The sequence below is a fragment of the Anser brachyrhynchus genome (assembly GCF_964034855.1).
Source record: "Anser brachyrhynchus genome assembly, chromosome: 6".
NCBI classification, from domain to species: Eukaryota; Metazoa; Chordata; class Aves; order Anseriformes; family Anatidae; genus Anser; species Anser brachyrhynchus.
In genome coordinates, this window is record NC_137700.1 from 16,951,651 (window position 1) to 16,965,180 (window position 13,530).

The following is a 13,530-nucleotide window of genomic DNA, read 5'->3' on the forward strand; positions in this document are numbered from 1 at the left end:
AAAGACAGACACTAATTCTGCCAAGTCAAACTTTGGAGATACAACAGAGCAAAGAACCCCTGGCAGAAATTACAAGTGTGTTCCCATTGTAGTGAGCCCTCCCAGTGTAGTGCGCCCAGGCTACTGTCTCAAGAAAAGTGGATTGAGTTAAATATCCTCTATTAGTCCAAAATCATAATGTTGGCAGCTATAAACCTTGTGATGCCAAGCAGAGATTTTCAATCTGCTGCATTAGCAGCTCATTCCTCTCTGTATGGCATATTTACATTTTATATAAAACAGCGGAACACAACGTTGAAAGTGATACTACAGTTAACAACTAACTAATAAGGCAGTGAAGTGGATTGGTACACAGAATACTCTAGAATCACGTTAAGAGCTCAGCATGAGCTCTCACCTGTGTACATTCAAGAAAACTTATGCATTTCTGTTTGGAATTTCCATGGCTGATTTGTGCCTTACACGTGTCATGAGATGCATTGTTAACATCCATTGTGCAGTTTCAACATCTTGGAGGGAGCAGCAAAAGAGAAGAACAAAAGATCCCCCACAACAAAAATAGTATTTCCGGTAAAGCTTCTGGTATGAGAGTTCAGTGAGAAATTTCCCACTAAGAACCAACTGGTGGCTGGCAGATAACTAAAAGTAAATGGAAGAGGATAATACACTACAGGAGTTTTGAGGTGGTCTGATTTGTTTCTTGTTCCTACAATTCTGATTACCTTTCAGAGTTTCAAAGGACCACCAGCATTTTCATGGATAATTGCATTCTGGTAGTTTGAAACAAGAGAAGAATACTTATCTTTTGTTTAAAAAAAATATATCAAAACATCTTAAATCTCTAGTGACAACTGAGTTCAATGCTCTTCTACCACTGACAATCCAAAATATACTGAAAAGTGATGACACAAACATACAGGATAAAGCTACTCCATAATGCCCAGGGATTCAACCTGACAGCTCCAAAACACTGACTTGGTAAGAGCATGGCTGAAAATTGCAAGACAACTGAATGTCAAGTATAGGAGGCACAGGCTGCTGCTAGAAAGGAACCCCAAAGGGTGGAATAAAGATAAAACTAGTTAGGCTTCCTTTTCCATCAGAACTAATCCTGTTCAGTGTAACCTCAGCAATAAATATTGATGGGGTACCTTCATCTTCTGAAATCTGTATCCCCCCTTAATATTGCACGGCTAAAGGCAGTATGTTCTGCTTTCATCTGAATTGTCCATCCTCCAAAATAAATCTCCGCACCACCACCTGATTTTTCTTCATCCTCTCAGACTAGCTTGAAATTTTTAACGCATTTGCAGAAAGGCTTTTGCCAGCCTGTTCTAAACGCACAGTATTTGTATGCCTTTGTGTTCATCAGGTTAAGGGTTATTTTTGTGGTGTACCTACTGGTGATAAAACTGCAAATTCAGAGCACATTTCTGACTGTGATTTTGCTATAGCAGACCGTGAGCTTTCCATTGCTATCCCCCAGGCTCTTTCAGCATCTTTTTTTTCCTGCTTTTCTGCTCAGAAAAAGCCTAAGAACAGGAAAACCAAGAGTTGATAATGGGGGAACAGGATATAAATGAGTACCTCAGCAGCTGAAGAAGGAAGACTTGCCACCTCTCAGCTCTGAAGGTAGGACAGAAGGTAAAGGAAAGGCTAAATGCGGAGACAACACAGCTACCAGGAAAGCAACTATTTAAAGAGCAGAGGGAGAAGACCATGGAATTACCCATTTCAGGATACACACTTCTAAGAAGAGACTCGACTCACTGGAATCACAGACTCGGTTAAGTTTTCACCAGTCTCAGGGGTTTATGGCCAATGAACATCATTTGTTTATCAAATTTTTCTTGGAGAACATTTCTGACTTAACAAAGTGCTTCTTTGTTGGCCATCCAGAGATTCATCTTCTGAATCAAAATAACAAACTACTTCTCCAATGAATTGTGAAAAGCAGGGAAAATTTCTGCCAGGACCAGAAGAAATGGCTGCTCTTTGTTGAAAAGAAAAGCAAAGCAGTTCCCTTTCCATTGGGAATATTCTGGCACAAGCCTGTGTTTAACAGTGACATTATAAGCAGCTTTGATGTGCAGTAGTCACGAGGGACACACCTAAGCCTGATACAGCATAGCCCAGCAACAGTCAATTCCAACAGCATTAAGAAAATCAAACAGCAGTGAAACAACACCTTCCATAGGTTTAGAAAGCTCTAGCCACATCCCCATTGAAATGTAATTGCTTGCCATCACACACCAGTGTTTGCTACAGTTCATGCAGTAAAGGTTCAATGCAAAGAAGGGCGGGCTTTAACATCACCTCAGAAGGCATCAACTAAAGCGTTATGCCATTGGCCTTCAGTGCTCACAGCAGTAACTCATGAATGTAAACATGTCTGACAGTTTTTCTCTCCCTTGAGAGCAGTGACACTGTACCAGTCAGCAGAGGAAGAATTTGGACAGGACATCTGTAGCCTCCTTCCCACAGGTGGAATACCACCTTTACAAGGTGAAGATACAGGTGAACTGTCACCAGCCACTGCTAGAACAATGAGACTCCCAACTTGGCATCATCCTAAATCACCTGGGCTGTTCTCTCTCGTTGGCTATTTGGTTGGTCCTCTGGAAGACATAGATCTATATGCAAGATAAGTGATAAAATTTGCTATGTACTATAAAACCACAGCTAGATTGTTAAATACCATAAAAATACTGTGTGTAACATAGTAAAAATATTAACATGTTCCAAGCTTAAAACCCATCCCAGAATTTACTTCTACACCTCTTCTATCCCTGAGGCAATGTATCATGCCTGACGGAAACATTTGATATGTCAGGAAGGTATCCTAATTTACCATTAAAAGTGTTTTAAAATTGTATTTTTTCCCCTGCTTCCTCTCCAGAGCTGCTCCTTACTTTTCTGGCAGGATAGAGAGGCCAATCTGATTTAATTTGCATTTTTGACAATCTATTAAGTCCCTCACCAAGGAAATGGATTAAGTGTGAGGCTGTCACACACTTCCAAATGACAGGAAGGCAAACACACTCAGAAAATAAAAGGTGGGAGTCTCAATATATTATCTACAACAATAATACACCTTTCAGATGCCTTTTTTGACAATAATTGAGGTAATTCACATTATAAATTAATATACTCAGTTAATATTTAAAATAAGTAAAAAAAATGAAGAAGCCAGCTTCCTAGGTTTAATAATCTGGCTCTTGAGTGTAAACACATGAAAATGACCCGTTTCAAAATGGAAGGAAGAAAATTAAATGGATATCAGGAAAGCAAAAACTGCAACACAGAAGGCAATAATCTATCAAATGCATCCAAGTACAGTTTCAGGCAAAAAAGACAAGCCATAACATAAATTGTCTCCATTGAAACTGGAATTTTAATCCAGAGTTTAGTTTAGCCACAAAATTTCTAAGCCCCAAAATATATAAAACCAATTGCAGTGACATACAATTAAATAATGTGTCTTTTTAAAAAACTTCTTGTAAAACTTGATTTTCTTAGTGATGTCCCTAATATTCATTTCCAAGAACACATGTTGATTATCAGTCTTTCATTTAGATACCTGTTTACTTGTTAATCCTGGGTTTGGAATACACTAGGAAATCTACAGCCACATTGAAATTCTATGACTAACATATTTAAACACTGGGGTATTTAAATAATGTAAAAATAACTGAGTTTTGGTGGTATACTAATTCTAGCAGAGAACACACCCATCAGCATCTAGCATAAACAAAACCATCCCGATTCTACCATCATCCTTCTTCTATTATCCAAAGCCACTCCACACCCAGAAGCAAACTGCTTAGAACACAAAATGACTGGAGGAAAAAAAAAGCATTATGGAAGATTGTCTGTACAGGGAGTTACCTTTTTTCCTTTCTTTTTCCTGTGAGCTGGTTTAGCATTTTTCTCCTTTGCTTCCTCACTCATTTTTCAGCAGGTAAATATACAGGGGAAGGGGAATAGAAGAGATCACTGCTTGTATTCCAACATGCAAAGCCACTGCAAATATTCACAGCTGTGAAACCAAAGTCCATCTGCCGACGTTTCTCAGACAAGTAACAGAATAACTGCTGTTTAAAGCTAGTCTCTGCTCCTCCTGCACTGACTTGAATTGCTCATAGCCTTGCTGTTTTCTTCTGTGAGAAACTGGGTGTTCTCACATCAAGCAGTCTGTGATTCCTCTAAAGAGAAGAGAAAACATTTTCCTCTTTCATTCTTAACTAGTCTTCACTCCTGAGATAAGATCTTGACAATGCTTCCTAGCTTGGTCATCCTCGGTGCTTCCAGTCTCTTAAATGGGGTTGATGAGCCACACAGAAATTAGCTGCAGACGGCTGACAAGTCTGAGAAGCGTTCACCAGCGGATGATTTGCCGTTGCTTGCAGACGCAGAAAGCGAGCCTGAATCGCTCTGATTGCCGGTCGTGTACAATACCGACATGTGTTGAATGCATCAGGGCATACCAGAAAAGGAAGCCTCCGAGAGTGATAAAAGATCAGGTTACTGGATCTTAAAGCCACTCCCAGGCAGATTCAAACAATAAAAGGCACAACACACTGCTGAAGAAATTGCTAGATGAGACGTTGACGTTTCCAGCAGCTCCATATACCCATCCAAAGGACCTGCAAATTACCACTCTGAACGCACAGTTTAAAATATTAATTATTCATCTCATAAAAGCAGCAGCAATATTTCAGCAAAACACGTATTTGCAACTATCCCTGCCTGTGAGAGCTTGCTCCTCCCTTGTATGCCTGTTCCTATGACAGAATTTGTAATCTCTCCACTAATGCAGCGCTCTTTCACAGAAGTGTTACGTGCCTCATATGTGTGCATGACTGGCAGGTTTCAGATCATGTTTCCACATGCTGCTGACCTACTCCACTGAACAGTTTGGCTACTTCCCTACAAGTCTCATGGAAAAAAAAAAATCAAGAGAGGTCAGAGACTTCATAATAATTCTCTCCAGTCTGTGCCCATTAAGCCATGTAACACACAACCTATGCATTACCAACAGCCATGACAGCAGTCATTCACAAGATGTCTCATCTATGTCATTACCACACTTAAAATTGTGTACTTCTCTATACATACATGGACAGATTCCTATGTTGACATTCCCCCTTAGGAGCTCCCCTCCCACCGAGGAAGCTGAGAGGGGAGCTGGGAAGGGGGGGGAAAATACAGAACAGGTATCAGACGTCACGCAATAGCCCCATCCACTGCTCTCATACCACTGAGTTAACAGTACTCTAATCTGCCCATTGCTGAGAACTCTGGTCACATCATAGGTACCCAGTAACAATGAAGTTTTTGTTCATTTATTTTTACCAATTCACACGATTGGTCTGATGGGCTTTGGGATCAACATCAGAATCCTCTTTCTCCCATCTTCACACCTCCCCACCTTTCACTCCCATTTCTGTAGCATTTTACTCATGACAACCAACAAACATGCCACAGACAAAAAAAGAAAAAAAAAAGAAAAAAAAGATTTAATACATGCTGTTTGCCTCAAAGCTTGTATCATTCTCTACAAATAATTTCAGTGAGCAACCACAACAGCACCATCACATGGAGGCTGTTTTGTGTGTGTGTTGCCAAGCAAGTCCTCATGCCTGCTGTCTGAATGTACTGGAAACAGGCCTGCACCACCTGAACCTGGGGCTCCAAACTAGGGACAGTTCCCCACATGAGCCCTGTAAGGTTGATGTTTTGAGGAACTGTACCTCATACGATGCAAAGTTTAAACAAACACGATCAAGAGACCACTGATAACTGATAAAATTTACTTTGAATCTTAATTCATGAGCATAAAATAGAATTTATACTTAAGCAGTATTTTTGTACAAAACGCAAACAAGATTGATGATAAACAAAACCAGAAGTTTGATTTTCCCAGGCAGTTGGATTTTAATGGCTGTCTCAGAGAAAGAAAAAGAACCCCAGCCTTTCCCAATTTCGCCTTTTTTTTTTTTTTTTAATGTTGTCTTGTAAACTGAAGTGCTCTCTGCTGGATAACAGTGGGTAAAACAATGCTTAAACACTCAGAATACCACTCTATCCTAATCACATGAAAAACAAACTTATTTTCTTCGACTGTTTTTACCCTGCATGCATACCTCTGGGCAACGCTTAATATTTTCTGAAATAAATCTGAATAGGTAGAGATCAAGTGCAATATAAGTGTGTTTTCCAAAACTAAGCTGAAGATCTGCTACATTGAAATGACTAGTTAAAAGAAAGCATCTGTAATTTGTGGCATGCTTAGTTAATTATATGCCTGTAAAGTCATTTTTTAAATGAAAAGGTCATAAAATAAAGCCATGCTTCTGCATAAATAGAAATAAAGTCCTCTTTCCACAGCAACCTGTTAGCTCTCAAGAAGTTGACACATGAAAACTATTCACTGTGCTCAAGTATACAGGCTGAGGAATGTCACGGGTTCCTGCTGAACTTTGGTTATTTAGCTGTGTAGCTTTTGGTACGGTCCATGAGATGAAGATGTTTATTAGGTTTTAGGATTCTTCTGCCCTGCTGCTAACTTCCAGGGCACTTAATTATTTCTGAAATGGCAATACTCTCACAGGCTACCTATTACATAATCCCTTTTATTTTTCCTTTCCTCTCATTTTCTTTTGTTTTCACAAACATGAATAATCTCCCCAACATAGGTATATTTAGAACAAGAAGGAAAAACCCAGATGAAGAAATATGGATTTTATAGTCACAAGACACTCAGAGAAAGATCTCACATCTCTTCCCTCATATTGTTCAGTTAACCATAGCAACCCTGCTGAAATTTTATCGCATCTATCTTCTGCCATTTGAAGGAATCATTCACATGTCAACATTAAACTCTTATGCGTTGTTTCATTTCCTCCTTACCTTAAAAGAATTGCCAAGTTTTTACTCCAGGTTAAGTCAATATGACAGCAGGAGAAGCTAAATATTAGATTAGGAAAGGGTTTCAAAAAAAAAAAAATCTTCAAATCATGCTTTGATTTGAAGTCCACAAAAATACTTTCTGGTAGTAAAACTATCTAGTGACTGCTGACATTTGTCCATCCATAAAATTATACTACAGAAATTATTCAAATTAATCTTCCATCCCCAGGCTTTCAGCATATTCTGAGCATATCTGCATATTTAAACGCCTAAGGTAATAGAAATGAAGTGAGAAAAAAAATCAAATAGGATTGCCTGAAAAAATAAAGACTTTAGCATCCAATTCCAGGAAAAGTCTCCTGTACATATTAAATTGCTGCTGGTACAAAATACCTGAGTAAAAACAAAATAAAAACAAGAAAAACACTGATTTCTGAAACAGAGCAGAAATCAAGGAAGATTTAAAGAGTCAGAAGTGAGCTCCAATTCAAAAAAAGACTGCAATACACATGCGGAATTATATTAAGTATTTTAAAGAAACACAGCCATTCAGAAAGAACCTACACTTAAACATACAGCAACGCTGCTATGACCAAAGAAACAGTCTAATAAATGACAAATCACAATTACTATCTACTGTCTATATGGTCCTTAAGTAATGCTCACAAAAGTTACTTCTTTCTGGAAACGCATCTGTATGTTCAGGTATATTCTGATAAGCTACAGCAAAGGAACAAGTTAACACTTTGCAATTGCATAGCTATTTGAAAAAGGAAATTAATACTACCATACTTTAAAACTCTTCAGATTACTGATGAGAACACTGCTCCCTCTAACCTACTGCTTAATTACAGTAGAGTCTAGAAGTGAACTTTCACAACCTCGTTGATACATATCTACTAGGACAGTTCTATTTTTAAATCAAAATAACTCACATAAGAGGACAACAGGATAGGCCAAGTTCTGTCTATCAGTACACTTCTATTTATAAATTAGAGTGACTTGCATGCAAGAACCAAGGGGGTACGCAACTTGTTATTGGTGACCTGTTTTGTAACTGTGTGCAAGGGGTTTTAAAAAAAACAGCTATGACAGAGTTGCTTGATTTACCAAACATCCAAATAGCTGAACAACTTCACAGTCCAACTAAAGGACTACTAGTTTGTAGAAAGCAGGACAGAGGAAAAAAGCCAGCTTACTTTTTATCTGGGTAGAAGTCTGCAAAAATAATTTAACAGAAACTTACAGCACTCAATGTTTACTGTCAAATCACTTTACAGATTGACTGCCTAGTACTTTCTCTTACATCTCAAGCAATGTTCTTTATCACAATAAGACAAAATTGAAGGTTAAATCCAGTATTAGTTAGATAGGTATGGAGTATGCACTGAGACTGGAAGGCAAATGAACTCTAATCCAGTTTCTTACAAAAGAAAAGAAAAAAAAATACAATTATGAGTCATATCCCCTTTTATGTATATTTTCACAACTGTGAAAAAAGCATTTTGAAAATACATTAAAGGCTAAAAGAAAGTTTTGAGGTCAATATGAATTCATTTTCAAATTCCATTAGTTGATTTTCATCTGTTTAAAAAGACACAATTTAAGTACTACCATTACTGACTTTGTTAACTTTTATTCTGATGAAAACACACAGCTTATGTGCTAATCTGCTCGTTTGCAAAGGTGCCTGTATGTAGAGATTCATTGTCTCATATAAAGAGAAAAAACAAACCCAATAAAAGCTACTTGCTTGATGATAAACTATAGAATGGTGGTCACCACTTCATAACCATACCTGGTTCCTGGCATGGTTCAATATAAACTCAACTAACAAACTGAACAGTTTTCTGGCCTAAAAATTCCATGTTGTAGGCTGGCATTGACCCACACAGTCTCCCTCCTCCTTTTAACAGGAAGCGTAGCAATCATTCAGACCTGAAACAACAGCATTCTAGGAGAGAAGCAGAAGTGAAGTAAAGACACAGGGAGGAAAAGTCTTCTGATAAATTCTCAAAGTACAGGAGAGTTTGCAGCTCCCTGTGAGAAAAGAAGTTATTGCAACTCCCTGAGGAGTGCAAATACTTATATCAAAAAAAAGTAGTCTGACCTGAGGTAAACTAACTGAAAATAAAACAGAAACGAAGACATGGCAAGCCAGGTTTTAACTCAGGTTAAGTAGTTAAAATTAATTTGTGTATTGAAGGGCTGAACATGAGATACTCACATGAATCAAACCCAAGCTGTCTTGTCTTCACAGTTACTTTAACATATGTTAGCTAACTGAAGTTAAGAGCCTTGAGGACAAACATATCCCTTGAGGATGGAACTGAAGGGAGTCTGGGAGTGAAGCCCAGAGTAACTGGGAAGTTACTCTGTGGGAGAGAGAAAGCTAAGAGATTAAATTGCTTCCCTTGCTCCCTTGAGAGAGGAATTCGCTTGCTTTAAAACAACCCTCAGCAAATGAGGTTTGCAAGAATTTCAGTTCACTAACAAGAGAATACAAAACCAAAAATTAGGTATGTAACAGAGTCATACACAAAAATGTGTTAGGTAGTGCAAATTAGTTCTCTACCGGCTGTGTTTGAAAACAGTTACAGAAAGAACATACCTTATATCCAAGCTCTATAAATTCTTATTCACATGCTAATAGATTCTTAGGGCAGATTCTGATTTTGATTTTACTCTTTGAATTTTGCAAGACTATGAATATATTTTATAGGGGGTTCTTTGAAGGCTCAACCTATAAAACAGACAGTTCTACTGAGTTAAGATGGCAGGTTTTGTACAGATGAGAGAGAACAAGAACAGCCCATTTCAAACTGATTTGCCCCCACAAGCATGGGGGCAAAAAGCCCCAACCTACAAACAGTACTTCCAATCACATATTTCAGTGATACTTTATGTCAGAAACCATGGCAAGATTTGGAAGTTGCCAGCTCAGCGTGTATGAGGAGCTTCCCAGCACGCAGCATCTTACCACGTTTACATGTAGAAAAGAAGAGGAAACAAACCAGCTGAGAGGCTGCCTCTCCTGAAGTCGGTTTTGACCATGCTGTGTAGCAGTGCTGTGGTCAGGCAAGATGCAGGTCACCTTCCCATGTTGCTTTCCCCTCAGTGAGCCATCAGGCTGGCTGTCCCTTCTCCCATCGTTACAGGGGGTCACCAGTTTGGTCATCAGGCAACAGTGTCCCAGAACAGCACATCTTTGTGGTTGGTGTATATCAAGTCCAAGCTAATATCAACCCAGTTAAGACAAGTATGTGAGACAATGGAAGGCAATAAATGAAGGGTAGCTATGTGTAAGTGCACGTGCAGCCTTTTGTTCCTCAAAATCATGCTTATTTTGACAGTAACAGAAAAAAAGAACAGCAGCAGCTTCACAAGCCAGAAAAATGGCATAAGCCTTCATTACAGATGATTCACAATCCTACAATTCAATGAACTAGTAAGTACTGAACAACCTGAATTTAGCATTGATTTAAAAGGCCTCAGTCTGCAAGATTTTATTATTATTTTTTTTAATCCAGACTCATCTAATTTTACTGATAATATCACAGCAGCAGCAAGCTGAGCAGTTCTCTTTTAAACAATAGAAAAGAAGTTATAACATTGAAGAAGCTCTGCTTTGGGACCACATTTGGAGCATAACGTGGGAACGTTATGCTAGTAGGAATATCTAGTCTTTTCTCTCCCTAATTAGGGAGAAAAATGCAAGTCATGACATTTCCATTAGGTAACAATTTCTTCACTTCTTTTTATTTTAAAACCTATTATATATACCCACTGTGGAAAAAAAAAAAAAAACACCTTAAAACTGCTGGAAAAGTGGTAGCAGTAACTGAAAAATGTGTAACATTCAAACTAGAAGTTTCCACTGGGGAATGTAAGAACAAAACATTTTTAGTCTCATTTATGCCTGACAATGCTTGAAGTGTATGCAGAAGGTGATATTTGGGTTTTCAAGAAGCTTTCATTCACCTGTTCCCAAAGGGAGGTCTTAGAAGACTTAAAAATCTCTCCTGCTAGAAGACTTACAATGACCCATGCGAGTCTGGCCCAGAAAGAAATAACAAGTGTGAAGAACCAAGACCAAAGCAGGAATGAAGGCTAGAAAGATGAACTCAAGTCTCAGCTGAGGCAAATCCACATTAAAAAAAAAGATCAGAAACAAGTAAGATTTGACATTCTCTGTTTTAATTCCAAATCATACCTGAAACAGAGAAACATCAAAACATTATCCTGAAGACTTCCTTCAGAGCATCTGATAAGTTGTTCCAGAAGTGTTCCAAACACGTTTAGATAAACTTGTTTGGATATCTGAAATACATGCATATAAATCTATATCTGAAATTTCTGAGAAGATAGATGTTGCCCTTGCCTATTTGTTTTTTCTTTTCCCCTCCCCCCCCCCCCAAAGCAAAAAGACTTTAACTGTCATCTGCCCCAGAGCTTTTTAAAGAAAACAGCCCGAAAAGTGTGCAATATCTTTCTCCTGCTTCATGTTTTAGGAAATTAGAGAGAAGTTGAAACAAAGTCATTTTCATGGTAAACACAACTTTTGTTGTTGTTGTTTTTGAAAACCTCCAACAAGAAAAGCAGCTTTTTTTTTTTTTGACCAGCTATAACACATACAAAATAGGTGAAATGATGGCCATAATTATTTCAGAGAGGCAAATAAGCCACATCTTTTTCACATTCAAGGCCATATGCTAGCCATGATTAGATTTCTCTCATTAGAAGCTATGTGGATGGGAATAAATTCAGAGATAATGGAGCGGCTGGGGAGACAAGACCAGAGCGAGTGCACAAGAGGTCAAATAAATGCATTAAACTCAATTATTCAGGAATATCAAAAAAGAAATAAAATAATTATGACAGTCCCTATCACTGTGCCCATAATTTCAAGTGTCCCAGAGATTCTGAGCATCAAATGAGCAACAAATGTGTGTGCACGTGGGGGGGGAGGAAGGCGATATGTTGTTTGAAGTCTCACGTATGTAACGATAGTTTGGAATTTCATCTTGTTCCCAACATGGCAATATGCACTGCATCTACCAGAAAGGAAGAATTTTCTTTACAAGACCAGCAATTTAAACACACACATAATCAGGATTGCTTTTAAGCTGCCCTGGGTTAGCGTCTATCAATTTAAAATGTCCATTTCCACTTGCAATTATCAAAGTAATTTACATACAGTTCAAAAATAAAAACTCTTACCCATAAAGGTCTGTCAAATATTCTCTTAAACAGAGCTGAATCAAAATTAACATTTTTTTCATACAATCTGTTGATCTATAACACCATTTAATATAGAGATTTATATCTAAAACACAAAGGTTTAAAACAAACTTGTAAATTATAATTTTTGTCTTTTACCTTTTATTTTCTTATGTCCAACAATCTTTTCAAACCTACAACTACATGAAACATTCTCAAGTCAAAAACATACAAATGTTTCATGTAAACAAAAAAGCTGCAAAACCATGTACTAGCACCAGCTAAAAATGCCTTTCCTTTAAGCTCATTCGAAGGAAAAACAGCCCCCAGAAATAAGTGAAGTACATGAATGTATTCTAGTTCAGTTTCTGCAATCACAAATCTAATCCGTCATGCAGAATATGGATTTTTAATTTTAGCCAAAGGCCAATCTGAGTTTGAGTTGTTAGTAGTTTAGAAGAGCTTCAAAAGAAAGGAAGATCTTCAGCTTCTCAAAATGATCAGATAAAGCTTTATAATTCATACAATTAATTCATCAATGCTTACATTATATATAAAGCACAACTGGATATAATAGGAGGTATCCATAGGATCAAAGTTTCAGCTTTGTCCAGGTTGAAGGCTTCAAAACTTCTCCCTCCTATTCTACATGCTTCAGGATTAGCTTTATTGAAATCTGCGAGGAAAAGCTAAACAAAGGGAGAGAACCAAGAAAATGCCTCCTAGATAGTTAACTAAAAATTCAAGAAACCCGAAAGATTGTTTTACCTATGCAAGCTATACTCAAAAAAAAAAAATGTCCTTTAACATGGGTGTTCTCCTATTTCATATTCCAGACCCTGTAATTCATTACTAGTTTTAACTGTAATTATACCCCACTGAAAAGAACCATTGTGGAGAGAGTATTTTTCTCACCCTCCGATCCTAATTTTTAATTGGAGATATAATAGATCAACTCCCCAAATCAAGTATGTTTTACCCATAATGGGAATTGGTAAGTGATCTTATGGTCTTTATCCTAACACACTAGCTTTTTCATTTTGATTTCTCTCAAGTGGGAGATGAGGAGTGAGAGGGCAGCTGAGTGTATGGAAGTATTCAACAGTTGAAGGCAAAGAAGTCCTTGAAGTCAGTAAAAAATAACTACCACCACAATGTTTTCTTCATCCCAAACATATTTTTCTATTCCTCTCAGCAGCTGGAAGGTGACTGGGAGGAAGAAGCCATTTAAACAACTAAATTGTGAGATGTTCTTTGTCATGATGGTATATAAAGCTTACATATGTGAACTGAAACATAACGTGCACTTAAGGCCTAGAGTTCCACACCTGTGCATTTTTTTTTATTATTATTTTTTTAATGGTACCACAGAAACACTCATCCTAAGCAAAGCAGCAG

The 13,530-nt window shown here is 37.8% G+C and overlaps 1 protein-coding gene across 12 annotated transcripts in view; it reads right to left on the minus strand.

The window, feature by feature from the left end:
- ANK3 (ankyrin 3) overlaps positions 1-13,530 on the minus strand; it is a 361,577-nt gene that overhangs the window by 299,593 nt on the left and 48,454 nt on the right. The window contains exon 1 of one of the 12 annotated variants that reach the window (XM_080597949.1): positions 3,889-4,495. The exons of the other annotated variants lie outside the window; for them this stretch is intronic. Coding sequence (XP_080454075.1) covers positions 3,889-3,951 — 63 coding nt within the window. The 5' untranslated portion in view covers positions 3,952-4,495. Of the gene's footprint in view, positions 1-3,888; positions 4,496-13,530 lie in introns of those variants that run through there. 12 annotated transcript variants of the gene reach the window in all.